The sequence below is a fragment of the Geotrypetes seraphini genome, chromosome 8, assembly GCF_902459505.1.
Source record: "Geotrypetes seraphini chromosome 8, aGeoSer1.1, whole genome shotgun sequence".
Taxonomy (NCBI): Eukaryota; Metazoa; Chordata; class Amphibia; order Gymnophiona; family Dermophiidae; genus Geotrypetes; species Geotrypetes seraphini.
In genome coordinates this window covers 135159258-135186151 of record NC_047091.1, presented here as the reverse complement: position 1 = coordinate 135186151, position 26894 = coordinate 135159258, and the positions used below count along the sequence as shown (strand labels likewise).

The following is a 26894-nucleotide window of genomic DNA, read 5'->3' as shown; positions in this document are numbered from 1 at the left end:
TGGAAACTGCTTATCAAAAAAAAGAAACCCTCTAAGAAACCTTAGCCCCCAATACTATGCTGATCTGCAATGACAAAATGGAAGCAAATGCCTATTTTACTGAAGCATTTGCTTTCTTTTGCCATTGCAGGGCAGTAGACATAATTTAGAAGTTTAATGACAAAAAAATTATATATAGATGGAAATATTTCCTTCTTCATACCCATCACCCCACAAAACAAGAAAGTGGCACCAAATATGGCCAATCTTCTCTCCAAATTATATATCATAATAATACACCTATATGAATACAATCCAAGATATCTATATGTCATGAACACTAATGAAAAATTATAAATCCTGGACATGGCCAGGCTCTTATAAATTGTAAATCGAATTGAACTCCTTCTGAGGCTTATTAGTGAGCCATAAATTCTCATGTAATGTAATGATTGCCATAAAGATCTTAATTGCATTTGAAACCCACTTAACATTTCTTATTCTTGTCCATTTTGATAAAAGTCCCAGAGAGAAAAGAATGATTTGAGAAAATAAGCAAACTGACAATTAATGAGGACAAACAAGAGAACCTTACCAAGGATATGGTTAAGCTGATCAAGGTAATGTTTTCCTGGAAAAATGGGTCTGTTGGAAAGCATCTCTGCTAGAATACAACCCACAGACCAGATGTCAATTGACTTGGTATAGCCCTGAGAGGAAGGAAAGAAAAAGAAATCTGAAATACAATTATATTTTACATTTGGCTGTTTATACACTTATGACTTACAAAGCAGAATTGTGACCACCTCTGGAAAAAGGTAACTAAAACTATTAACAACAACAAAAAGGTTTTAATGAATTATGTTACAGCAAACTATTTGTAAATACAACTGTCCAAACCCCATCCTTGACCACACTTAGAAGTTCACACATGACATATAGCTACACTTAGAAGTTCAAACATGTAACTTTCACAGACTGCTTAAAAAAAAATCAGCCACTCTCAACACTTTAAATCTGCTACTTTAGTCACCTTTTCCCAGAGATGGCCATATTTGTTTTTTTTTCCATGTAAAGCAATTACACCAGTGTTATTTATTGTAAGGCTCATGAGCTAGTGGCAACTTTAAGTGTGGCTCCCTGATTGTCTTCGCCCAAAACTTCTAATATATCAGAGACATATTTGACACAGTATTCAAATTATGAATATATGTAAACCTACACTGCAGTCTTCATTTGCTTAGAACCATCTCTGGGGAAAAAGTGACTAAAACACTATGCAACAAAATTTTGTTTTGTTGTTCTTTGGTAATAAGTGTTCTTTCTTAATTGCCTATGCCACAAAAATATAAAAACTGGCTATCATGCTCCTCAACTTTGTTTTTGTAATCAGGACATTGATATTTTGAAATTTATATTTTTTGCAGATTGTTCTAGATTGATTCCAAGCTGAGTAAGCTTAGGGGCCCTTTCACTAAGGTGCAAACATCTGGCAGATGCATTTTACTATATATGTGGCCAATTTAGCAAGACAAAAGGGGAAAAGAGTACTCCATAAAAGCATCAGATAGGATGTTCGCTGCCTACAAGGCACTTTGGGCACCTCACTTCAGATGTGAGCACTGCAAAAAAAAACAACAAAAAAACTTTGGAAGGTAAGACAATTTTGTTTCTTACCAGGATGGCAGAATTTTCATATCATTATGAAATATGTTGTGAGAATCTCATACATATTAGTCATAGTGAAATTAATTTATTATTTTTATTACCACACTTTCATCTTGTTCTTCTATAGGATGGTACAGAGGGGAAAAGAGAGCCATGAAGATTATTCCAAGAATTTGGCGGGAACCCACTGATCATTCAAGCAACTACTACTTCTGCATGGTGGACCCTTCCAAACATCAAACTGGCAAGCATGCATCTCCAATCATATATCCGGGCATTCCTTCATCCATCACCCAGGTGCCACATTGCCAAGATCCCCATACCCACTCAGCCAGAGAAAGAGAAGCTGTCTTCAGAAGAGAGCAGCAAGTCAGAGAGTGAGGGAGACGTTGTAGATCCAGTTTACATTATCAGTGGTGCAGCTAAAGAGAGAAACTCATACTATCCAAACCAAAAAGACCTTAATGACTTGATCAGAGATCTTGGTTTCACCAAGTCTAATGCTGAGCTTTTGATGTCTAGGCTCAAGCAGTGGAACTTTTGATGAAAGTATGCAAGTCACAGATCAGAGGAAGAATCATCAAGCTTTTTCCATGTTCTTCACACATCACAATGGGCTCTGCTTCTGCCACAATGTGACCAGTCTGTTTGAGGTAATTGGAATCACCTATAATCCTGAAAAAGTGGCGTCTCTTCATTGACAGCTCATCCAGAAGCTATGCTGCTCCATAATGGGAACAAGTACCCATCTCTTCCACTGGCTCATTCAGTGCACCTCAAAGAGGATTACAATAGCATCAAGACCTTACTAGGCACTTTGAAGTATTATTACATTACATTACATTAGTGATTTCTATTCCGCCATTACCTTGCGGTTCAAGGCGGATTACATTCCAACTAAAAAACAGGAATTACATACAAATTAAAAGGAGTAGAATAAGCGATGACATAGAATTTTTAAGGTAATAAACATTGGATAAAGAGTTACCAAAGGGAAGTGGAGGTCTTTAGGAGGTAAGAATATGGTGAAATTATGGGTTTTAGATAGTATTTGATAGGTAAAAGTGTTGTTAAGAGTAAGAGGTTTTAAGGGTGGGTGTGGTTAGGACTGTTTCAGGGCTTTCTTGAAGAGTATAGTTTTTATTTGTTTTCTGAAAATCTTGTAGTCTGGGGTGGTTAACAGTAGGTTGGAGATTTGGTTATCCATTCTTGCAGCTTGAGTGGCTAGGAGGCCGTCGTATTGTTTTGACCGTTTTACTTCCTTGATCGGGGGAGGTGTGAAAGGGGAGTGCGTTTTTCTATGTCTGGTTGAGGTTGCTTGGATGAGGCGATTGTTTAGGTAGGCTGGGCTGTTTCCATTTAGGGTTTTGAATATCATGCAGTAGAATTTAAATAATATTCTTTCTTGGATTGGTAGCCAGTGTGAGTTGATGTAGGCTTCTGTGATATGATCATGTTTCCTCAGTGAGTAGATGAGTCTCAGAGCAGTGTTTTGGATTGTTTGTAGTTGCTTGGTCATCGTGGCAGGGCAGGGGAGGTAGAGGATGTTGCAGTAGTCTAGCAATCCTAGGATTAGGGATTGCACTATGAGCTGGAATTGTGATCTTTCAAAGAATTTCCGGACTTGTCTCAGGTTTCTCATTATTGCAAAGGATTTCTGTATGGTTTTATTTATTTGCAGTTGCATAGTGCAGCATCTGTCTATTGTCACTCCTAGTAGTTTTATGGTGGTTTGGATTGGATAGTTGATTGAGTTAAGTTCTAAATTGGTTATAGTTGGGACTTTGTCATTTTCGAGGAGGATGAATTTAGTTTTATCTGGGTTGAGTTTTAGTTTGTGTTCTTTCATCCAGGTTGTAACTGTTTCTATTGTTTGGTGTATTATGTTTGTCATGGTGGTCTTTGGCTGATCATATGGTATGAGGATGGTGATGTCATCCGCATAACTATAGGTGGTAATGCCTAGGTTATCCAGGTATGCCCCGAGAGAGGCAGTGTATAGGTTGAAGAGAGTAGGGGATAGTGGGGATCCCTGTGGATGAGTACGGCTTGGAGGTCATTGGAGACTTTAAAATGGTGGTATTCTTAATGGAAGTCCAAAAATCAAAAAAAATCACCAGACTGCTCCACAGGAAAAAGGGGAAACCAAGCATAAACAAAACTGTGGAACCGATGGTCTTGATGAAAAAGTTTAATAAAAGTCTTCACAAATAAAAGCAATGCAAGTGAATAATGAATCCATAAAACACACAGTAAAAAAAATTGTGTGTGTGTTTTATGGATTCATTATTCACTTGCATTGCTTTTATTTGTGAAGACTTTTATTAAACTTTTCATCAAGACCATCAGTTTCAGTTTCTGCTATCTCTGCCTTTGGGACAGCAGGGACACAAAGGCGCACTATCAAAGGCGGAACTGGTCACAGCAGACCGAGTTCTCAGTGTGGAGAAACGTCACAAGTGAACCACTGGTGGACCCTCAGAAGGTGATGATGCCACCATTGAAAATCAGAATGGACCTAATGAAACAATTTGTCAGAGCTCTAGATAAGGAGTCAGCAGCCTTCAAGTACCTTCAAGACATTTTCCCTAATCTATCTTAGGCAAACGTCAAAGCTAGTGTCTTCATCGGACCACAGATAAAGAAGATCCTGAAGTACAAGAAATTTCGCAGAAACTAGTTAGGAAGGAGAAAGTGGCTTGAACAGCTTTCTCACAGTGGTTCAGGCTTCCTAGGTAATCACAAGGCCGAAAACTACATGGAATTGGTTGAGAATCTGGTGAAGAATTATAATAGAAATGGGCTGTAGGATGTCTCTCAAAGTCCATGCTTTGATGTTTATCTTGAGATATTCAAGAAGAACACGGGAGCACACTCAGAGGAGCAAGTTGAGCGCTTCCACCAGGATATACTGGACTTCAAACTAGAGAATGACACAGTGACTATTACCCGCAGCTAAACTTGCCGGAACAGGAAAAAAAAAAAATCTACTGGTTGCTACAGGTACAGAGACAAAGCCATTCACTACCCCATGGAGCAGTGAATGGCCTTGTCCCCACAGTAAAGGATCTGCCACGAGTTGCCTCCCTTCCCATCCCTCTGGGTCAGCAGTCTCCCTCGTGATCATGGATGCAGCAGCAGTCTCCCCCTTGCGAGTCTAGCAGCCACCCTCCCTCCCTATTGCAGGTCAAACAGTCCCCCACCCTCGCACCCAATATGTTTGCTGCCACTGGGGATTCCATTTATAAACAGGTTCCCCCCCTCCCCCGACAAAACACTTGACGCAATATTCAAATTCTGAATATATGTAAACCTACACTGCAGTTTTTATTTGCTTAGGAATTTCTAGTCAATTTCTGGTTAGCCTAGTCATTCTAAACAATCTTGTTTTGGCTCAGTTATAAATACACACGTATATCCTTTTTCTAAAATGCAATTTCTTAAGAACATACTGAGACAGACCAAAGGTATATCAAGTTACTGAGACTTGTTTCCGCCACAATGTTCCAGCTTGGAGCCTTATCTGCCTTTTTAAATAACTTAGTACCCAAACATTCTGGGGGCCACCAGCCAGGAGCCAAGGTTCCTGGAATTTCTCTGAAAAAAATGTCTAAAGGATATTTCTGGAGATGTTCAAGTCAAGAAGTTGGAACAAGAGGCATGGAAAGCATCATCTTTCCAGACAGGAACCAAAATATTGTATAAATGAACTCGCAAGAGGGCTAATGGTTCTGGGCTATCACTCTCTAAGAAGGGATCCCACACTCATGGTTCCTGGCAAAGACTCTCCCAGAGGGGACTCCATGCTGGTGGTTCCTAATCCTGAGACCTGCTGGCTATGCTATGCCTTGAGCTGCTGCCTTTCAGGTATGTGACCGATGTCTGAAGGAGTGCTGAAACCAGACCACAGCTGTTCAAAGTGCTGGGCTTCCTCCCAACACCTGCAGAGTTCCTGCTGTCCAAGTGGCATCTCTCCCACACAGACCATGTTGGGTAGTGACCCAGTAATTCCTGCATTCTGCCAGAGTTCCAGCTGTCCAAGAAAGATCTTCCCTGCATGTACAGATCGTATCAGTTTTTCTGTGTAACAGTGGGAAGAAGGCAGGATTATTAACCTATAAGGAAAATGTGTGTTTGCTTTCTAAATAATCTAAAACGATAGTGGGCAATTGTATCCCTTATGCATGCTAACCTATCTAAGTACTAGACTGTCTCATATCTAATTATTATTATTTGCCACTTGCAAAATAAATAAATTCTCTATTTTGATAATACCAAGCCTGGTTTGTTTGCTTGTCAGTAATCCTATTGGCACAGGGGGTTTGGATTTGTTTTTTGGGGAATATAGATAAAAGAGATATTATAACCTAGAGTGCTACCATAATACAAAGTCTGTATTTCAGTGACCGGGTTAGCCAGGCTATGTAGGCCTGCCCAACACAGTCTTTGTGGGTTATCTAATGTTGATGAAGTTGCATTGCTTACCTTGGAATTCAACATGATTTCTGGTGCTCTGTACCAGCGAGTGGCCACGTATTCTGTCAGGAAACCAGTGTGATCATGGTCTGGATAAACAACACGAGCCAGTCCAAAGTCACAGATCTAGTTAACAAAATGCATTTAGAGATACCATCTTCAGTTTCTAGTTTTTGCTTCACCCTCAAGGAAAGCAACTTGAACAAACAGATAAAATCTTTAAAAGTCATTGGATGTATAAACAGATATAGTTAATTACTTAAATAATTAAAAGTGAACACTAAGGGCCTGATTCTCCAAAGTGCGTCCCGATTTTAGGCAGCTGTAGGCGTTCTACAGCTGTCTAATCAGCCAATCGGGATTCACGCTTTTTTAAAAAAATGCTCCCCAGGCAGGCCACCTATATTGAAGGCGAGGCCCGCAAGACACCTAGGCCCTGATTCTGTATAGGACGCCCGGGAGAGGCGTCCTATTCAGAATCGGCCTACACTAAACCCCGATTCTGTAACTGGCGTCCATGTTACAGACGCTGGTTAGAGAATTGGGTTAGATTAGACACGGCCCGCTACACTTATCGCGGCAAGGGATCTCTCTGCCGCAATAAGTATAGCGGGCCGTGGCCCCCTGACCGATCGCTGGCAGGAGGGTGCCCAAACCCTCCTGCCAGAAGATGCCCCCCCGACACTACCAACCGCCCCCCCCCCCCCCGACATTACCGATCTCCCTCCCACCCAGACACTACCGATCGCTGGCAAGAGGGTGCCCAAACCCTCCTGCCAGAAGATGCCCCCCCCCCAACAATATCGATCACTGGCAGGAGGGTGCCCAATCCCTCCTGCCCGAAGACGCACCCTCCCCCCCCTGACAATATCGATCGCTGGCAGAAGAGTGCCCAATCCCTCCTGCCCGAAGACGCACCCTCCCCCCCCGGCGCTAACAACCCCCAAACCTCCACCCCACCAAACTAACCTGTTCTTATAAGAACAGGTAAGTTTGGTGGGGTGGAGGTTTGGGGGTTGTTAGCGCCGGGGGGGGAGGGTGCGTCTTCGGGCAGGAGGGATTGGGCACTCTTCTGCCAGCGATCGATATTGTCAGGGGGGGGAGGGTGCGTCTTCGGGCAGGAGGGATTGGGCATCCTCCTGCCAGCGATCGGACAGGCCGCGGCCCGCTATACTTATAGCGGCAGAGAGATCCCTTGCCGCGATTAAGTATAGCGGCCGTGTCTACTTACAATGTAGACCAGCATTTTGCTGGCCTACATTTTAAGCTTCTCCTCTACTAGGGAGACGCCTAAGGCTCGCCTATGGCCCTTAAGCGAGCTTAGGCATCTTGCGGGTCTCCCTAGGCTCCCGGAGGCGCCTTCAGGCCTGCCTGGGGAGCATTTTTTTAAAAAAACGTGCATCCCGATTGGCTGATTAGACAGCTGTAGGACGCCTACAGCTGCCTAAAATCGGGACGGCACTTTGGAGAATCAGGGCCTAAATGCAAGCAACCCAATACTATTCCATTTTTTTATTTATTTTATTTATTTATTTATAAAATTTCTAAACCCCCTATACTAAGCGGTTAACAATTAAAACATTCACAGTAGTTCAAAGGACTGTAGATTTACAAAATGCATTCAATTACATTCCAATCTCATAGTAATTTAACCCACTTAAAATAATATGAAAATTAAATGAGTTTACATGTTATCCATCCCCATTAATTAAAGTGCAACAATCACAATCCAGAGTTCTTATTAAATATGTCTACCAACACAATTTCAAAAAAAAGCCTCCACAAACAATTGTGTCTTCAACATCTTTCTTACTTACTTACTTAGTAAAATTTTAAAAAGTTAATGATACTTAACTCTAAATATTACTACTAAAAATAGAAATTTAAACAGTATCAAGACTACCAGATACTCGGATGCTGGCACGTACTGTATGATGTTTTAACAGATGTATACTCATTTAGCAGAAAATCATCTAGTTCAGTAACAGCAACACAGGGATGATTTGCTTGCTGATTTGCATTCATCCTTTTTTTCAGTAGGATAGGGCAAAATGCTGACCCACAATTTACTTAATACCAGTAAAATAACATGCTAACCAGGCAATAGGGAAAGGAAGAAATAGCCTATTGGTTAGAGCTATAGCCTCAGCACACTGAGGTTGTGGGTTCAAATCCCACGCAGCTCCTTATGACCCTGGGCAAGTCACTCAACCTTCTATTGCCCTCGGTACATTAGATAGATTGTGAGCCCACTGGGACAGATAGGGAAATACTATGGGGCTCCCTAGGTAGAAATGACAGTTGAAGCAAGTGCATACTGGATGAAAACTGATGCTGTATGAAACACTTCCCAGTATAAATTAAAAATTCAGAGGACTGAAGGAAATAAATGACATAAAAATACAAAGGCAATATTTTAGGAGTTTAGACATGCCAAAATATGAATCTCAAACTTTCCACTAAAGCATGGTTTTGGCATACTGCAACCCATTGCTTCCTCATACTAAACCTGTTATGTTGTGCCTCTTCTGTACTAAATTGAAAAGGAAAGCAAAAACTCAAACTACTGTATAACCAAGCAGCTTCCTGCACGATGAGCTCAGTTTTACCAAGGGATAGCAATGCTGAAAGGGCTTCAGCATGAGTGTTAATTCACATGGAAACCCTTATTGCAACTGCATTTTAATGCATGCAAATGCGGTGAATTTGCCATTCCACTGTGTGTAAAAAAGAAAAAACCTTTGGTCACACAATTACTGCAGAAAATGTATGTCAGGGTCCAAGGCAACAAAGAAGGGTTTGTGGAGAGGACTGAGAGTCTATCAGCCCCTTCCCCCCCCTCCCCACTTGAACATCCTGCTCCAGATGTCTGCATTACCCTCCCTAGTTGTCTAGCTATCCCCACAATGACACAAACTTCACAGCAGTCTGCATCTGCTTTCTCCTGTTCCTCTGAACATCATCCCTGGTACTCTAGTGACCCTCTCACTCTTAAAAAATTTCACGCAGGTTACGGCACCATCAGAGGCAGGAGCAAGTGGGCATCACTCTTCAAACTAAGGGGGGGGGCTCAGAAAGGGATTTTAAATTTTTTTAATGGAGGAGGCAGGGTCATTAGACAAATTTTTAAATTAGACTACAATACTAGAGACATTTTTTTTAAACTGTGGGAAGGTTAGCAGGGCCATTAAACTACCAGGGATGTTGTTTGATGGGGTAGGGGTGGGGGAACAGGAGACATTTTAAAAATGTCACCCTATCTGTCAATCATGACTCGGGTAAAGACAGGAAGAGGGATATCTGTCAAAGAGTTGCAGATTATCATCACAATTTTAACACAGAAATAATTTGCATGCTCATTGAATACTGCAACTTGTGGCAATTTTTTGTGGGAATCCTGTGTGTGGTCAGCAGTGCTAACACACTGCTTTTTGCATCAGTCCTTCAAGTTACTTACCACTAACAGATGCTCTCCATTGTCAGCAGAGTACATGTCCTCACAGATTGATGACATTATCCAGACAAGTCTCATGCAATTATGCTGAGCAGGAAACTGTATGCATGCTCAGTAGTGCTTTTTAAAAGCTTCTGGATTCTTCTAAACATTAGACTCTTCCCTGCATGAGTTCCACTGGACATCAGTACCATTTGTGAGGACTTATTATCCTATTTGTCCTCAAAAAACTTTAAGACTTAAAGAAAGTCTAGACAAACTAGTTGGGCTTTAAAGATCCATATCTGCTCTCTCAATCTGTTCCTACCATTTCATTCAACAGACCTTAAAGCAATACTTCTCAAGTCAGTCCTGGAATACCCCTTAGCCCAGTGGTCGTTAAACCTGTCCTGGGTGACCCCAAGCCAGTTGGGTTTTCAAGATATCCCTAATGAATATGCATACAACAAATTATTGGGAAAATCAATTCAAATAAGAACATAAGATAAGAACATATGAAGTTGCCTCCGCTGGGTCAGACCAGAGGCCCATCTCGCCCAGCAGTCCGCTCCCGCGGTGGCCCATCAGGTCCATGACCTATAAGGTGATCCTTGTCTAAAACCCTTTAATCCCCTTTATCCTTCTATCTATACCCTTTCATAATCCTATCCCTACCTCTATCTGTATCCCTCAATCCCCGTGTCCTTCAGGAATTTATCCAATCCTTCTTTGAAACCCCGTAGTGTACTCTGTCCTATCACAACCTCCGGAAGCGCATTCCAGGTCCCACCACCTTCTGAGTGAAAAAAAATTTCCTAGCATTGGTTCTAAACCTGTCCCCTTTTAAACTTCTGAGTGCCCCCTTGTTCTTGTGGTTCCCAATAGGCTGAAGAATCTGTCCTTATCTACCTTCTCTATGCCTTTCAAGATCTTGAAAGTCTCTATCATGTCTCCCCTGAGTCTCCGCTTCTCCAGGGAGAAGAGCCCCAGCCTTTCTAACCTGTCTGCGTATGAAAGGTTTTTCATACCTTTTATCATTTTTGTCGCTCTTCTCTGAACCCTCTCAAGTATCGCCATGTCCTTCTTAAGGTACGGTGACCAATATTGGACACAGTACTCCAGATGCGGGCGAACCATCGCACGATACAGCGGCATGATGACTTCCTTCGTCCTGGTTGTAATACCCTTCTTAATAATACCCAATATTCTGTTTGCTTTCTTCGAGGCTGCTGCGTATTGCGCCGTTTACTTCATTGTTGTATCCACCAGCACACCCAAGTCCTTTTCAAGATTATTTTCCCCTAGTACTAATCCCCCCATTTTGTAGCTGAACATTGGGTTCTTTTTCCCCATATGCATGACCTTGCATTTCTCTATATTGAAGTTCATTTGCCATTTATTTGCCCACTCCTCCAGTTTTTTTAAGTCCCTTTGTAGGTGTTCACATTCCTCCATGGTTTTAACCCTGCTACAGAGTTTAGTGTCATCCGCAAATTTTATAATTTCACACTTCGTCCCTGTTTCTAGGTCATTTATAGATACATTGAACAGCAGCGGTCCGAGCACCGACCCCTGTGGAACATCGCTCGTGACCCTCCTCCAGTCCGAGTAGTGGCCCTTCACTCTATCCCTTTGCTTTCTGCCTGCCAACCAGTGTTTAACCCATCTGTATATGTCCCCTTCCACCCCGTGGTTCCACAGCTTCCTAAGTAGTCGCTCATGGGGTACCTTGTCAAAGGCTTTTTGGAAGTCGAGATAAATGATGTCTATGGGTTCCCCTTTGTCCATCTGGCTGTTTATCCCTTCAAAGAAGTGCAGTAAGTTCATTTGGCACGATCTTCCCTTTACCACTCCCTTTCTGTCTCCATCATCCAACAGTCCTACTTCCTGCCTCACCGATTGCTTCCCTTTAATGTATCTGAAGAACGTTTTGAAATTTCTTGCTTCCCCAGCCAGCCTCTCTTCGTATTCTCTTTTTGCTCTCCTAACCACTCGGTGACATTCTTTTTGGTGTTTCCTGTATTCCTTCCAGTTTTCCCCAGTTTGGTCCTTTTTCCATTTTCAGAACGATTTTTTCTTGTCTCCTATCGCTTTCTTCACTTCATTGGTTATTCATACCGGGTCATTTGTTCGATTTTTTTTGCACCCTTTCCTAAACCTGGGGATGTACAGATTTTGTGCTTCTTGCACCGTGTCCCTGAATAGGGACCAGGCTTTCTCTAAGGTCTCCGTTTGTCTTGAGCTATTTCAGAGTTTCTTTCTCACCATTGCTCTCATAGCATCATAGTTCCCTTTCTTGAAGTTGAGCGTTGTCGCTGTGGTTCTCTTCACTTTTGCTGTTCCTACTTCTAATTTGAACTGGATCATGTTGTGATCGCTGTTTCCTAGTGGTCCTACTACTTCCACTTCCTTTGCAGGTCCCCCTAGCCCGTTGAGGATTAGGTTGAGGGTGGCATTCCCTCGCGTTGGTTCCTTGACGAGCTGTTCAATGAAGCAGTCCCTCACAGCCTCTAGGAATTCTGTTTCCCTTGCACAGTTGGAGTTTCCAATACTCTAGTCTATCCCGGGGTAGTTAAAATCCCCCATTACCATCACATTTCTGTTTTTGCATTCCCACCTCAATTCTGCTTCCAGTTCTTTATCGTTTGCTTCTGTTTGTCCAGGTGGACGATAGTACAGTCCCAATTTTATGTCAAATCCATTTCTTCCTGGTAATTTAACCCATAATGATTTCAATCCTTCCACCTTTGCTGCCGTATCCACTCTAGTTGAGTGAATAGTGTCCTTTATATATAGTGCTATTCCTCCACCCTTCTTGTGAGTCCTGTCTCTTCTATAGAGTTTGTACCCTGGCAGTACTATGTCCCATTTGTTTTCCTCATTCCACCATGTTTCCGTGATTCCAATGATGTCTAGGTCCTCTTTTTTGGCCGTGACTTCCAGTTCTCCCATTTTGGTCCTTAGGCTCCTTGCATTTGCGTACAAGCAATTTAAGTCCTGTTTTTTTCTTTTTCCTGCTGTTTTTCCTTGTGATTTGCTCCTCCTACCGTCCCCCTCATGAGCTGCCAGCCCCTGATTTCTGTTTCTTTCTTCTTCTTCCTTTGGCGCGTCTTTTTCATCCTCAACCTGTTTCCTCATTTTCACCCGTTCTTCTAGCTCCTGCTGTTTGCTCTTCTTTTTGTTCTCAAGTTTCTCTTGATCCTTTGACTCCCGTAGTCCATCTTTTGTTTCTACCCAGCATTTTTCCCGCTTAGTATCTTCTTTGGATACTCTCGTCCGAACCGTCGACGTCAGGTCAACTGTCGGCTTTCCCCTTCTTCTTAGTTTAAAGCCTGCTCTGTTCCTCTGTTGACGTTGTTTGCTAGCAGTCTCGTTCCTGCCATGCTTACATATACAGTCAAGGGAAAAAAATAGGTCACCCCATGAAATATTCAGTTCTTTCTTAAGAAATGTTCACATATTGATGTCAAATTTTTTTTTTAAATTTATCTCTGGAAAAGAAAGTGATGTAATTGCAGGAAAACAACAAAAATTTTCCTTGATTTACTCATGAAACAAAAGATATCCACAAAAATGTGTATTCTAACTGAGGAATAAATTAGGACATCCCCACATATCCTTCTACTTAAAGTGACTCAAATTAGAGAATGACACGGTGAAAAAATTGGTCCCCGTCACCGCCCCGTCTCCGTCTCACCATCCCCGTCACCGCCCCGTCCCCGTCTCACCATCCCCGTCACCGCCCCGTCCCCGTCTCACCATCCTCTTCACCGCCCCGTCACCGCCACTGCCACCCCATTCACCGCCCCGTCACCGCCACTGCAATCCCATTCACTTTTCTTTATTTACGTATAAAGGAAACATTCTTTAAAACTTTAAAACTTAGTTAAATATTAGTTAATAACTATACAAAAACAAAACACGCAGAGAAAAAATTAATTAATATAAATTCCCTGACTTCCCTGCACTGTCCCCCCTTGAAGGTCTGTCCCCATCCTGAAAGCCTGATGCCCCCCCCCCCCGACGTTTGATACATCCCTCCCCCCGAAGGACCGCCGACTCCCCAACAATATCGGGCCAGGAGGGAGCCCAAATCCTCCTGGCCACGGCGACCCCCTAACCCCACCCCGCACTACATTACGGGCAGGAGGGATCCCAGGCCCTCCTGCCCTCGACGCAAACCCCCCTCCCCCCAACGACCGTCCCCCCCAGCCGACCCGCGACCCCCCTGGCGACCCCCACGACCCCCCCACCCCCCTTCCCCGTACCTTTGGTAGTTGGCCGGACAGACGGGAGCCAAAACCGCCTGTCCGGCAGGCAGCCAACGAAGGAATGAGGCCGGATTGGCCCATCCATCCTAAAGCTCCGCCTACTGGTGGGGCCTAAGGCGCGTGGGCCAATCAGAATAGGCCCTGGAGCCTTAGGTCCCACCTGGGGGCGCGGCCTGAGGCACATGGTCGGGTTGGGCCCATGTGCCTCAGGCCGCGCCCCCAGGTGGGACCTAAGGCTCCAGGGCCTATTCTGATTGGCCCACGCGCCTTAGGCCCCACCAGTAGGCGGAGCTTTAGGATGGATGGGCCAATCCGGCCTCATTCCTTCGTTGGCTGCCTGCCGGACAGGCGGGTTTGGCTCCCGTCTGTCCGGCCAACTACCAAAGGTACGGGGAAGGGGGGTGGGGGGGTCGTGGGGGTCGCCAGGGGGATCGCGGGTCGGCTGGGGGGGCGGTCGGAGGTTCTTGGGGGGGGCGGTCGTTGGGGGGGAGGGGGGTTTGCGTCGAGGGCAGGAGGGCCTGGGATCCCTCCTGCCCGTAATGTAGTGCGGGGTGGGGTTAGGGGGTCGCCGTGGCCAGGAGGGTTTGGGCTCCCTTCTGGCCCGATATTGTCGGGAAGTCGGCGGTCCTTCGGGGTGGGGGTGCGAGTGGTCCTGCCGGGGGGGGGATGTATCGGACGTCGGGGAGTCGGCCGGGCAAGAGGGCTTGGGCTCCCTCTTGCTCCGATCGCGGGTGCGGGTGGGAGCGCGTGCGAGCGGTCGTTCGGGGTGGGGGTGCGAGCGGTCCTGCTGGGGGGGTGAATCGGGCGTCGGGCGGTAAATAGCGGTTCCTAGAAGGGGGTACATTGGCCCGCGGGGACAAACCTGTTCACCGTTTCCGCGGTCGGTGAATGGCCTTGTCCCCGTCACCGCAGCGACTGCTAGTTTTCTTCCCCGTTTTCGGCGGTGACCCGCGGCTTAAATGCGGTGGCCGCGGGTAAACCGTCACCGTGTCATTCTCTAACTCAAATCACACACATCTGCATCACAACAGGTGCACAAGATTAGAACATCGTTATTCAGCATTTTGAAGGAGGTTTGCCCTACTTAAACCTCAGACATTTAGTTTGTTGTGCTCATGACTGCTGTGGTGAGAGTGAACACCATGCTGAGATCAAAAGAGTTGTCTGAGGCCTTCAGAAATAAAATTCTAGCAGCTTATATGTCTAGTAAGGGATTTAGAAAGATCTTGAAAGTATTTAACATTAGCCATTCCACGGTCCGGAAAATAGTATACAAGTGGAAGCCTTTCCAAACAACTGTCAACGTGCCCAGGTCTGGCCGTCCAAGCAAGTAGAACCCCAGAGAAGACCGCAAGATATTAAAAGTCTCCAAACACCCTAAAATGTCATCACGGGACCTACAGCAGGCTCTTGCTACTGTTGATGTGAAAGTGCATACCTCTACAATCAGAAAATTAAAGCGGAAGTGGAACTGGACCCTGCAACACAATAATGACCCAAAACATACCAGTAAATCCACCATGACTGGTTGAAAACTAAGAACTGGAGAGTCCTGGAGTGGCCGAGTCAAAGCCCTTATCTTAATCCCATTGAGATTTTTGTGGGGTGATTTGAAATGGGATGTATATGCAAGAAACCCCTCAAATATCTCATAGCTGAAAGAATTCTGCATTGAGGAGTGGGCCAAACTTTCCTCAGACTGATGTCAGAGACTGGTAGATGACTACAAGAAGTGTCTCACTGAGGTTATTTCAGTCAAAGGGGGTAACACTAGCTATTAGGGTGTAGGGTATCCTAATTTATTCCTCAGTTAGAATACACATTTTTGTGGATATCTTTTGCATCATGAGTAAAGCAAGAAAAAATTTTGTTGTTTATCTGCAATTACATCACTTTAGAAACATGACGGCAGATAAAGGCCAAACGGCCCATCCGCAGTAATCATTATCTCTTTCAGAGAGATCTCACTTTCTTTTCCAGAGATAAATTTAAAAAAGATGTGAACATTTCTTAAGAAAGAGCTGAATATTTCATGGGATGTCCTAATTTTTTCACATGACTGTATATATGGGTACAGTGGGCTTAGGACTGAGTTTGGAAGGTTCACATATTCCACTGTAAGTGTAGTGGATAGAGTGGAGTATGGGCCTGAGTTCCCATTTCTGTGTTTCATTACACCACCCAACAGGCTCCTTCAGGATCCTGCCTGCTACTCTATTAGGACTGGTCAGAATATCTGAAGCTGTCATATAAACAGTTGCCATATAAATTTCATTCACATCTTTGGGGGATGGGAGGGGGGTCATGCTTACATCCCTCCAGTAGTCATTTGGTCAGTTTGAGCACCTTTTTGGCACTTATTTGTTGAACTGTGGTCACCTTGAGATTGCTTGACTTAGATTAAGAACCCTCTAGGGACAGATAAAAACCTCAGTATAAGTATGTAATATGTAAACCGCTTTGATTTTACCACTGAAAAGACGGTATATCAAGTACATCAGCACAGGGGAAATATTTTCCTAATAGTTGAACTGAAGGTACTCCTCCTACTTGCCCCCAAGGTAAATCCCCAAATACCTTGTCTAAACAGAGTCATAGACACATCTCTGCCAGACTTGAGCTCCCTGACCCAAGAGTCACAACTTCCAGTACCAACTGTACAGGGATAGATTGCCTGCAGATCTCCAAGGGCCTGTTTTCAGGGGCACATATGCTTGTATCCCCCAGCTTCTCCGCAGAGATTACAGAAAATCTCTTAAATCTTCAACACAAGCTTCATTAATCTGAATGCCATGATAAGAAACAAATTTCGAAGACTAAACAAATACAGACACAAAAAGATACAAAACAGTCAATACAGATCCAGTAAAAACATGTTTGGCAAGACTAACCTTGAGATCACATGTAGTATTCAGCAGCAGATTAGAAGGCTTAAGGTCACGATGTAAAACGTTGGCTGAATGGATGTATTTTAAACCTCTCAGAATCTGATAGAGGAAGTAACAGATGTGGTCATTGCTAAGGTGCTGTGTCTTTAATAACTTGTACAGATCTGTTTCCATAAGGTCCTGTACAATATATCTGCAGCAGGATTTAAGGGATCTAACAAACCTGTACATGTAGGAAACAAAATTTCTGAACATGATCCATTACATACCAGCCCTAATCTTCAAATCGGCAAGGTCACTGGCCTAAACACCAGCATTTAACATAGTCCATATATTCAGCACTGCTAGCTAAATAGCCAATGGTCCTGAATATAGAGATAGTGCTAATGTGGACACCAGCACTGTCTATTTAGTTTAGATCTATGGCTTAATGACAGAGTATTGCTGCGAAATGGAACCAAGTACCGCTTTTCACTTAATTCCCTAAATTTAGAAATGTTACCATCTTACAAGGTTTTGAGTCTTCATTTTATTATCAGGTAGCCTCATTATGGCATGCTTTACCATGCCAAATACAATTTCAACAATCATATGATTTGTTCCGAGGCCTCTTGAAGACCCAACTTTTTGCAAAATATTTGACATCATAATCTGCATTAATATTGTTGTAATTTCTGCTTATATCTCCTAATTATATGTATTTCTCTTTTGCAAACCACTTTGGACCAATTGTTTGGGAGCTAGCGGGATTATAAAGAGAATAGACTGGATAATTTTTTGGCCCAGCTTTCAATTTTTCTTGGGATATAGGTGGAGGTGGGATCTAGCTGTATGAGAAGAAAGATGCTGTCTGCATATGTTAGTAGGTGTTCATCTTTTTTGAAGCTATTTCCTAGAGAACTCATATAGAGATTGAAGAGGATTGGCAACAGAGGGGAGCCTTGAGGAACATTGCAGAATGATTTCCAGGTTCTAGAGTATGTTTAGTTTTTCCCTTACTACATATGCTGTTGCTTAGGAAAGTATGGAGCCAGCTAAGTACTGGGCCTTAAATGTCAATCTCACTGACAGGAGAAGGTCATGATCTACAGAGTCAAATGTTGCAGAGATGTCGAGCTGGAGTAGAATGGCCTGTTGACCTTTGCTTAGTGTTTGCCTGGCGATAGTTGTGAGGGTGAGTAGTAGAAGTTCCATGCTGTGTTGGGCTCTGAATCTATACCATGTTAAGTGGAGACAAGAGTGTTGTTCAATGTATTTGTTGTTTACAGACTAGGGTTTCGATCAACTTTGTTAGAATATGAATTCCTGCAATCGGTCTGAACCTTGAGTTTTGGGTATCAGGGCCAAGACTATACAACCATTTGAAGTGGTAGGTGACCTGTGCGGAGGATAGTGTTAAGGAGAGTTGTTAGTCAGTGTGTAATTGCTTCTGATGCATTTGCAAGTAATTTTGAGGGGAGTGTGTCTAGGGTACAGCTTCGTGTGGGGTGATATCTTCTGTTGAGTGTATCAAATTCGTTCCAGGTGCGATAAGCTGGGTAGTGTTCATCCTTCTTTTATTTATTTATTCAGTTTTCTATACTGTTCTCCCAAGGGAGCTGAAAACAGTTTTACATGAATTTATTCAGGTACTCAAGCATTTTACCCTGTCTGTCCCAGTTGGCTCACAATCTATCTAATGTACCTGGGGCAATGGGGGATTAAGTGACTTGCCAAGGGTCACAAGGAGCAGCATGGGTTTAAACCCACATCCTCAGGGTGCTGAGGCTATAGCTTTAACCACTATTAGGTTTTGTGTGCTTGGTTGGGCTAAGGTGTCAGACAGGCTTAAATCAGGTAGAGCGGTTATAAGAGTGCATAATTTCAAAACATTTCTTACTATTTAGCATTTTGTGCTCTATTTTGGTGGCAAAATATTGTTTTTTTATTTTGGCTGTGTAGAATTTGTAGAAGTTGATTGCTGTTCTGTACCTGGGGCAATGAAGGGTTAAATGACTTGCCCAGGGTCACAAGGATCTAAAATGAAAATCACTTGACTCCTCATAGGATGCACTTTGAGACCCTCCAAAGAAGACTTGCCACCAAGGAGGTACGCGGACACAGTTGCTTCCTTGATCTATTTAGTTAACTCTTGGACATGGTAAGTCCTTTATGGCATCCTCCCAGAAGAATGGAGAGATGATCAATCACTGAAACTGGTCCATTCTGTGCAAATACTCCTTTAAAACCCTCCTGACAACAAGCTTGTACAATTGATACTGCTCTTCTCAGCCTGTAGAAGAACCTAAAACAGACAAAACCACTGACTGATTGAAATGGAATGACATAACCACCTTGGGAAAAAACAATGGAACTGAATGCAACATAACCTTCTCCTTGAAAAATATCAAAAGGGGTTCTCTGCAGGACAGAGATTGCAAGCATGCAACACTGAAGAAATAAGCAAGTAGAAACACCATTTTCAAAGTAAGGACCTTAAGAAAGTAGGAGGACAGAGGTTCAAAAGGAGACCACATTAAGACTGAGAGTACAAATTAAAATTCCAAGAAGGAAAGAGTGGCTATCTTGGAGGATGGCGCGAAGTATCTACACAAAGAGTACATCTGGATGGTCATCTAAGAATTTACCCTTAATTCAGCCCTGAAACACCAACACCATGACCTGAACCTTAAGAAAAACCACAGCTAATACTTTATCCAGGCTGTCTTTTTTTTTTTTTTTTTTAGTTCAATCATCTTTATTGACATTTTTAAAATATACAATAATTGGTATACATGTTTGTTGATGTTCCCTTGTAGTTTCTTATCCAGGCTGTCTTAGAGAAAATCCAGGATCTGCACAACTGAAGAATGCAAAGACACCAACACTATGATCCTTGTACCAACTTTTGAAAATCTTACAAATTTACACATAAGCTAAGGAAGCAGATCTCTTACACAAAGCAAGCATGGTGGGAATAACTTTAGATGAATAACCTCTTTTCTTCAGTTGAACATTTTCAAGAGCCAAGCCATAAGTCAAAATTGAAAGCAAGCATGGTGGGAATAACTTTAGATTAATAACCTCTTTTCTTCAGTTGAACATTTTCAAGAGCCAAGCCATAAGTCAAAATTGAACTGGGTTTGTCATTGCCACTGGCCCCTGGGTCAGAAGGTCCTTCAAATCAATAAAATGCAGTGGCATTTCTAACACCAAGATCTGCATACTATTGTCTTTTTGGCCAGTCTGGAGCCATCACCACCAGCCAACAATGAAATCTGATCCTCTGAATGACCTGGCCCAACAAAGGCCACATGGAAACACAAAGCAGATTGGTCAGCCATGCTTGAATCAGGGCATCAACGTCCTTCAAGCTCTGAGCCTTCCTGCAACTGAAGAATCATGGTTCTTCTTATGAGTCACTATGAGCTCCATCACTAGAGTGCCCCACTGGCAAATGATGGAATATGTTATGACTCAAGACTCCATCCCTCTGGATTCAAAACATGCCTGCTTAGAACGTTTGCCTGAACGTGTTCCGCTCCTCCACATGAGATGTCAACAGATCTGTCAGGTAACTCTGTCCAGGTGATGAGAAGTGCAGTCTCTTTATGTAACTGATGACTCCTTGCGTCACCTGGATGATTGACATAGGCCACTGCAATAGAAACATAGAAACATAGAATATGACGGCAGAAAAGGGCCTACGGCCCAACAAGTCTGCCCACTCAAATAACCCTCCCCTCTAAGTTCCTCTTTGAAGTGAGCCCACATGTTGATCCCATTTGATCTTAAAATCAGTCACGTTACTGGTCTCAACTACCTGAAGTGGAAGATTATTCCAACGGTCGACCACTCTTTCAGTGAAGAAGTACTTCCTAGTGTCACCATGGAATCTCCCGCCCCTGATTTTCAGCGGATGCCCCCTTGTCGCCGTAGGGCCTGTAAGGAAGAAGATATCTTCTTCCACCTCAATGCGGCCAGTAACGTATTTGAACGTCTCTATCATGTCACCCCTCTCTCTGCGTTCCTCGAGAGAGTAAAGATGCAACTTACCTAGTCGTTCTTCATAAGGGATATCCTTGAGCCCTGAGACCATCTTGGTGGCCAATCGTTGAACCGATTCCATTCTTAGCACATCCTTCCGATAGTGTGGCCTCCAAAACTGTACACAGTACTCCAGATGTGGTCTCACCATGGACCTGTACAGCGGCATCACCACCTCGGGCCTTCGGCTGACAAAGCTTCTCCGGATGCAACCCAGCATTTGTCTAGCTTTAGATGAGGCTTTCTCCACCTGATTGGCTGCCTTCATATCTTCACTAATGATTACTCCCAGGTCTCGTTCTGCCACAGTTCTGGTTAAGGTCTCACCATTCAGAGTGTAGGTTCTGCATGGGTTTCTGCCACCAAGGTGCATTATCTTACACTTTTTGGCATTGAAATTCAGCTGCCAAAGAGTAGACCAGTGTTCCAGAACAAGTATGTCCTGTGTCATAGCGTCGGGCATGGCATCTCCGCTCACTATGTTGCACAATTTAGCATCATCGGCAAATAATGCAATTTTCCCCCGAAGTCCCTGAGGCAGATCTTGTATGAAGATATTAAATAGGATTGGGCCCAGGACCGAGCCCTGGGGTATTCCACTGTGCACTTCCGACTTTTCAGAGGGGTTCCGTTTACCACCACCCTCTAATGTCTACCACTGAGCCAGTCTTTAACCCATGCAATGGTATTGTCAGACAGAACTCTTATAGCCCTGCTCCCAAGAAAATCCCAGAACCCAAAGTGCCAAAAGAATGGCCCTCGTCTCCAACCTGTTGATATACCAACCCACTTCCCTCCTTGGCCCAAAGTTCCTGAACCAGACAACTGGCCCATCATTCACTGTGGCTGACATCTATATTCATCAGTCCAAAGTGACAAATCTAAATTAACCTCTTGGAAAGATTGTGAGAATGCAGCCACTACCACAGACTTCTCTGCTCTTGAACCCAAAGCAGCAACTTCATTTCCAAGGACTGTGATTGAGGAGACCACATGGTCAGAAGAGACTGTTGTAAAGGCCTCATATGAAAACTGGCTCACTGAACCACTTCCAGTGTGGCATGGATCCCAGGACCCGAAGACAGTCTCTGACTCTCAGAAACCTGCTGCAAAGGAGATCCTGAATCTGACCCTGGGGCTTCCAGATTCAGAATTTCAGCAGGAAAACTCTGCCCTGATGCATGTCAAAAGAGACCCCGAGGTATTCCAAGGCTGAGAGCACGCCAAGCAACTCTTGAGTGGATTGATCACACAACCTAGAGATTCCAAGGAATTGCACTACCTTATTGTAACCTGACAACTCTCCTGATATGACTACTCAAATCAACCAATCATCCAGGTACAGATGAACTAGAATCACTACCTTGCACAAGGCTGTCACTACTACCACCATACCTTGGAAAACTTACAAGGTGTTTGTGCAAAAGCAAAGAACGGTATTCAAAGTTGATGACAACTTTCCAAAACAGCAAAGTGAAGGAACCTTTGATTAGCTTGTTGAATGAGAATATGAAAATACACTTCTGAGATACCAAAAACGTAAGGAACTTCCCCAAACTTACCACCACAATGACAGATTGAAGAGTTTCCATACAAAAACTGGAGTACTTAGAGCTCGATTGACTCTCGAGATATTTCTGTACTTTCATATTTTCGTGCTAAACCGAAAACATTCTTTTCTGATGACATTAAGAAGTTAGTAGGACGCTGGAAGAAATGTATTACAAAATAGGGTGATTATGTGGAGAAGTGATGTAATTTGCTTTTGAGCTATTTAATAAATAGTGTTTAAAAAATAAAAGGCATGGGAACTTTTTGGAGATCCTTTGTATAATGGGCCAGAACATTCCTTCCTTCTTAGGCACCACAAAATAAAATACAGTATTATTCAGTCCCTACCTCACAAAGCAGAACTGGGCATATGGGCCAAAGCCTGATGAATCTTTCTAGCATGTCTGACTTCTTATGCTTTTACCCAAGACTGACAGGAAAAGTCCAGAAAGGCACACATCTCAAGAACGATTCCTAGCAGCCAAGAATCCTTGCTCCAGGGATTTTGAATGATATTCTGGCAAACGGGACACCTTAGTATTGCCTAAAATTTAAATCAATTTATCCAGCTCCTCACCTAAAGAAAACTTACTCAGCTTGGATTTAGACACTGTAGGCTAGATGCACTAAAGATACCGACTGGATCGCTGTTGACCGATTCTCTGGCTGATTCTCCAGCAGTGATGGATGCACTATCAAGTTTGCATGCAAATGATTTGCACAGAGGTGCAAATTGTTTGCAAGCATACGCAACTGATCAATCGCTCAGTGAGCAATTGACACATGTGCAGAGCCCTAACAGCAGTCACAGGGGAAGCAGCCTCCTCTCATTACTGTTAGGGCTTCTTCTTTTTTTAATGTCACAGATGTGTGTGTTACATATGCCCAATCTATCCCATTAAAAAAAAAAAAAGTTCACCTTGTGCAAGGCACCACCGAGCCACCGTCCCTCCCAACCCCCCAAAATGGCAGGAGGGACGCCCAATCCCTCCTTCCACGCAAAACACCCCCGCTCCTTGGCCCCTCCTGCACTAGGCACCCCAGAGCCACCATCCCTCCCAACCCCAAAATAATGGCAGGAGGGATGCCCACTCCCTCCTGCCACTGGACGCCCCTTCCTCGAACCTTTTTTAAATTTTGAAAGCAGGAAGACCGCTCTGAGGCTCCTGTTTCAGGCCTGCCAGTCGAAAATGACAGGTCTTCCCCTCCCCGTGCATCATGCGATTCATGGGGAGGGGGTTCAAAGGCCCTGATTGGTTCAGATGTCTAAGGCCCCTCCCAAGGGGTGGGGCCTTAGGTGTTTGAGCCAATCAGGCCTCAGGCACCTCCCTCTGTATCCAGGATATTGAGGGAGGAGCCTAAAGCCCTGATTGGTCAAGCCACCCAAGTGCAGCACCACCAGTGCACCACAGAACCCCCTCAGGCCTTAGTCCAACTAGGTAGCCAGAAACTGAGAAGGAAACACAGATCAAAGCCAAGAAACACATAAGAATAAAAATAAATTATCTTTTCTACAAATTTTTGAAAGGGAAATACTAGTTCTTACAAAGAAAGGAAAAGAAATAAACCTAGCCCACCTACTCCCCAACCAACAGTGAGAGACTCACCATGTTCACCATCTGTTGGACACCAAGTAATATTGATTCTAAAAGGGACTGTACAGGGTATTTAATAGCTCACTTAAGAATCAAAATTCTCAATGTCCACTTGCTGGCAGGTGTGGACAGCCTATCCCTGTCCCTGTCTACAACAGTGGTCTTCATTGCAAGGCTCGTGAGCCAATGGCGGCCCACGGAGACCTTTTAGGTGACCCACACTGCAGTCTGAGGTTCCACCCCCACTCCATCATTCTTGGCAGCTGCTCTTTCACTCTTTGGGCCACCAGCAGTGTGAGCAAGGTAAACACACTGCATTCAGTGGCCCAAAAGCATTCCCTCTGCTACTGCTCCTATCCCCTCATAGGTGGGAAGCAGTAGCAGAGGGAAAGCTTCTGGGACACTGACAGTGGTGAGTTTATGTCACTCACGCTGCCGGCATCCCAAAGAGTGCAAGAGTAGCTGCCTGGAAGGAACTACTAAATCCAGTGGAGGGGAGAACGCATGGAGGGTCATGGGAGAAGGTTCCTGGAGAGATGTTCCTTCATGGGGATGGGGAGGGAAGGGAAGAAGAGGACAGAGATGCCAGACCATGGTAGGGAGGAGGGAAGGGAAGGAGATACCAGACCACAAGAAGGGGGAACGGGAAGGAGAGAGATGTCAGACTACTGGAGGGACAGGGAAGGAGAGAGAGAGAGAGATGCCAAACTATGGAAAGGAGAAGAAGGGAAGGAGAGAATAGAGATACCAGACCACAGGAAAGGGAGAGAAATGTCAGACTACTGGGGGGGGGAGAGGAGAAAGGTGTCAAGACCACCAAAGGGGGAGAGGGAGATGCTCTAAAGTGATAGAGAGGAAAGAGAGGGTACACAGGGATGGGAAGGATGGGGAAAGGAAAAGAGATAGAAAATATATGCTATTTAAGAAAAGATGGGAATAGGGGAGAATAGAGAGGGAGGAGATGGTGCACATGGATGGAGAGGAGGGGAAGGACAGGGAAGAGATGGTGCAGGTGGATAGATGGGAAGGAAGACATGGAAAAGTAGAAATATTTGAGAAGGAAGCAGAATAAATGAAGAAATTTCATTATTAAAAGTTAATGCCAAAGATGGATGTAGTGTGTAGATACAGTAACTGGGTTGTTGTATCAATACAGAAATAGGCTTAATCGAAATACCTCAGCCCCACCACTCCACCGCAATAATAATTTCTAAAGCGGGAGATTTACGTGGTGCTTCATCACTGGTAAATCGTCTCTAGCGCCATGGTTGCATTTAGTTTTTAATTTTTTAGTTTTTAATAGAATTTTTCAACTTATCAATCAATAAATAAAGAGTTGTAAAATGTGTAAGGTTATATACTTAACGTCTATACACAGCTAGACCTGGGAGTCCGACCCGACATGTTTCGCACTAGTTGTGCTGTCTCAAGGGTCTCCCTGTATAAAGATAAGAAACATCTTAGGGCAGTAAACGTGACATTTCTCAACATATCACCGCCCACCACTCAAAACTTAATATCTATGTAACTATCCCCTCTCATCACGACTCACCGAGGTAGCCGCAGTCATCCGACTCTCAAGTGTACTGTCTGTGAAAGATGGCGGCGGCGTCCTCAGTACAGATTTACCAGTGATGAAGCACCACGTAAATCTCCCGCTTTAGAAACTATTATTGCGGTGGAGTGGTGGGGCTGAGGTATTTCGATTAAGCCTATTTCTGTATTGATACAACAACCTAGTTACTGTATCTACACACAACTTAGTGGAGTGGGTTGGTTACAAATCTATACAAATTACTGGTCTTGAGTAAAGCTTAAAGATGGATGTAGGGCAGAAAAGTGAAGGAGAGAAAAATAGCAACAGGATAAAGCGGCCCTGGAAACACAGTTAAGAGTATAGACAGAAGGAAATGTAACCAGAGACTGAGAAAAGATGATAAAAAAAAATAAAATCACCAAACAAAGGTAGGAAAAATGATTTTATTTTCAATTTAGTATACTCAAGCATTTTTCCCTATCTGTCCCAGTGGGCTCACTGTAATGTACCTGGGGCAATGGGGGATTAAGTGACTTGCCCAGGGTCACAAGGAGCAGCATGGAATTTGAACCCAAACCTCAGGGTGTTGAGGCTGTAGTTCTAACCACTGTGCCACACATTCCCCAGTTTTGAGAATTTACATCTGCTGTCTATATTTTGCACTGTTCAGGAAGAAATGCATTTGTTTCTATTTCTTTGGTGTTGTACTGCATGCAGAGATTGGCATCTTAAGGTTTTGTTTGTATATATTAAGACTTTTAGTCTGTGGTCCTATATTTGCATAGGGTTTATCTGTGTTCTGCACTGTGATCAAGGCCAGGCGTTCTGGTAGGAATGAATGTCAAGAAGTTTTATTGGTGTCATGGCCCAAAGTAGGAACATGTTGCCTAAAAATTAGTGAAGACCAGTGGCCTACAAGGACACTAAGAAATAACTTTGTTGTTGTTGTTTATGTATTAAAGGTCTGTTAACATTTATTCCTTACTGTTAATTTTGGCAAAGATGGGGACAAAGCAATATGAAGTAAGCCATGAACAGGGCAAACAAACATCAACTTGATGTACAGGAAATATGAACAAAAAGGAGTACAAAAGCTAAGTGACTACCTGGCATTGCTATTAAGTTACCATGTGGAGGACATAGGTTTGATTCTCAGCTTAAGACTTCCACTTCCTGAAACAGGTGGAATTAAGCTTTTGCACAAGCAGCATTCACAGTGCCTATGGGGAAAACATTGCTTCAGAGCAACAATGGCCATATTTAATGCGTCACCCCTGACCAAGGGCAGTTGCAGCAATGAATGACCTAAAGTAAGAAGGGGATATAAAGATAGATGAAAGAAATCCTTCAATAGTTCAGAATAAAGGCTCATAGCACTAGATTCCAGCATTGGTTCCATTTGAACAGGAATGCCAAGAGCAGAAGTCATAAGACAGCAGAAAAATCCACTGTTGCACTTTGATTTTTTTT

At 43.7% G+C, this 26894-nt stretch overlaps 1 protein-coding gene across 1 annotated transcript in view; it reads right to left on the bottom strand.

Moving 5' to 3' along the window:
* MAPK1 (mitogen-activated protein kinase 1) overlaps window positions 1-26894 on the bottom strand; it is a 116551-nt gene that overhangs the window by 59924 nt on the left and 29733 nt on the right. The window contains exons 3-5 of the mRNA XM_033956876.1: window positions 16719-16908; window positions 6133-6249; window positions 575-689 (exon numbers count right to left, since the gene is read on the bottom strand). Coding sequence (XP_033812767.1) covers window positions 575-689; window positions 6133-6249; window positions 16719-16908 — 422 coding nt within the window. The remainder of the gene's footprint in view (window positions 1-574; window positions 690-6132; window positions 6250-16718; window positions 16909-26894) is intronic.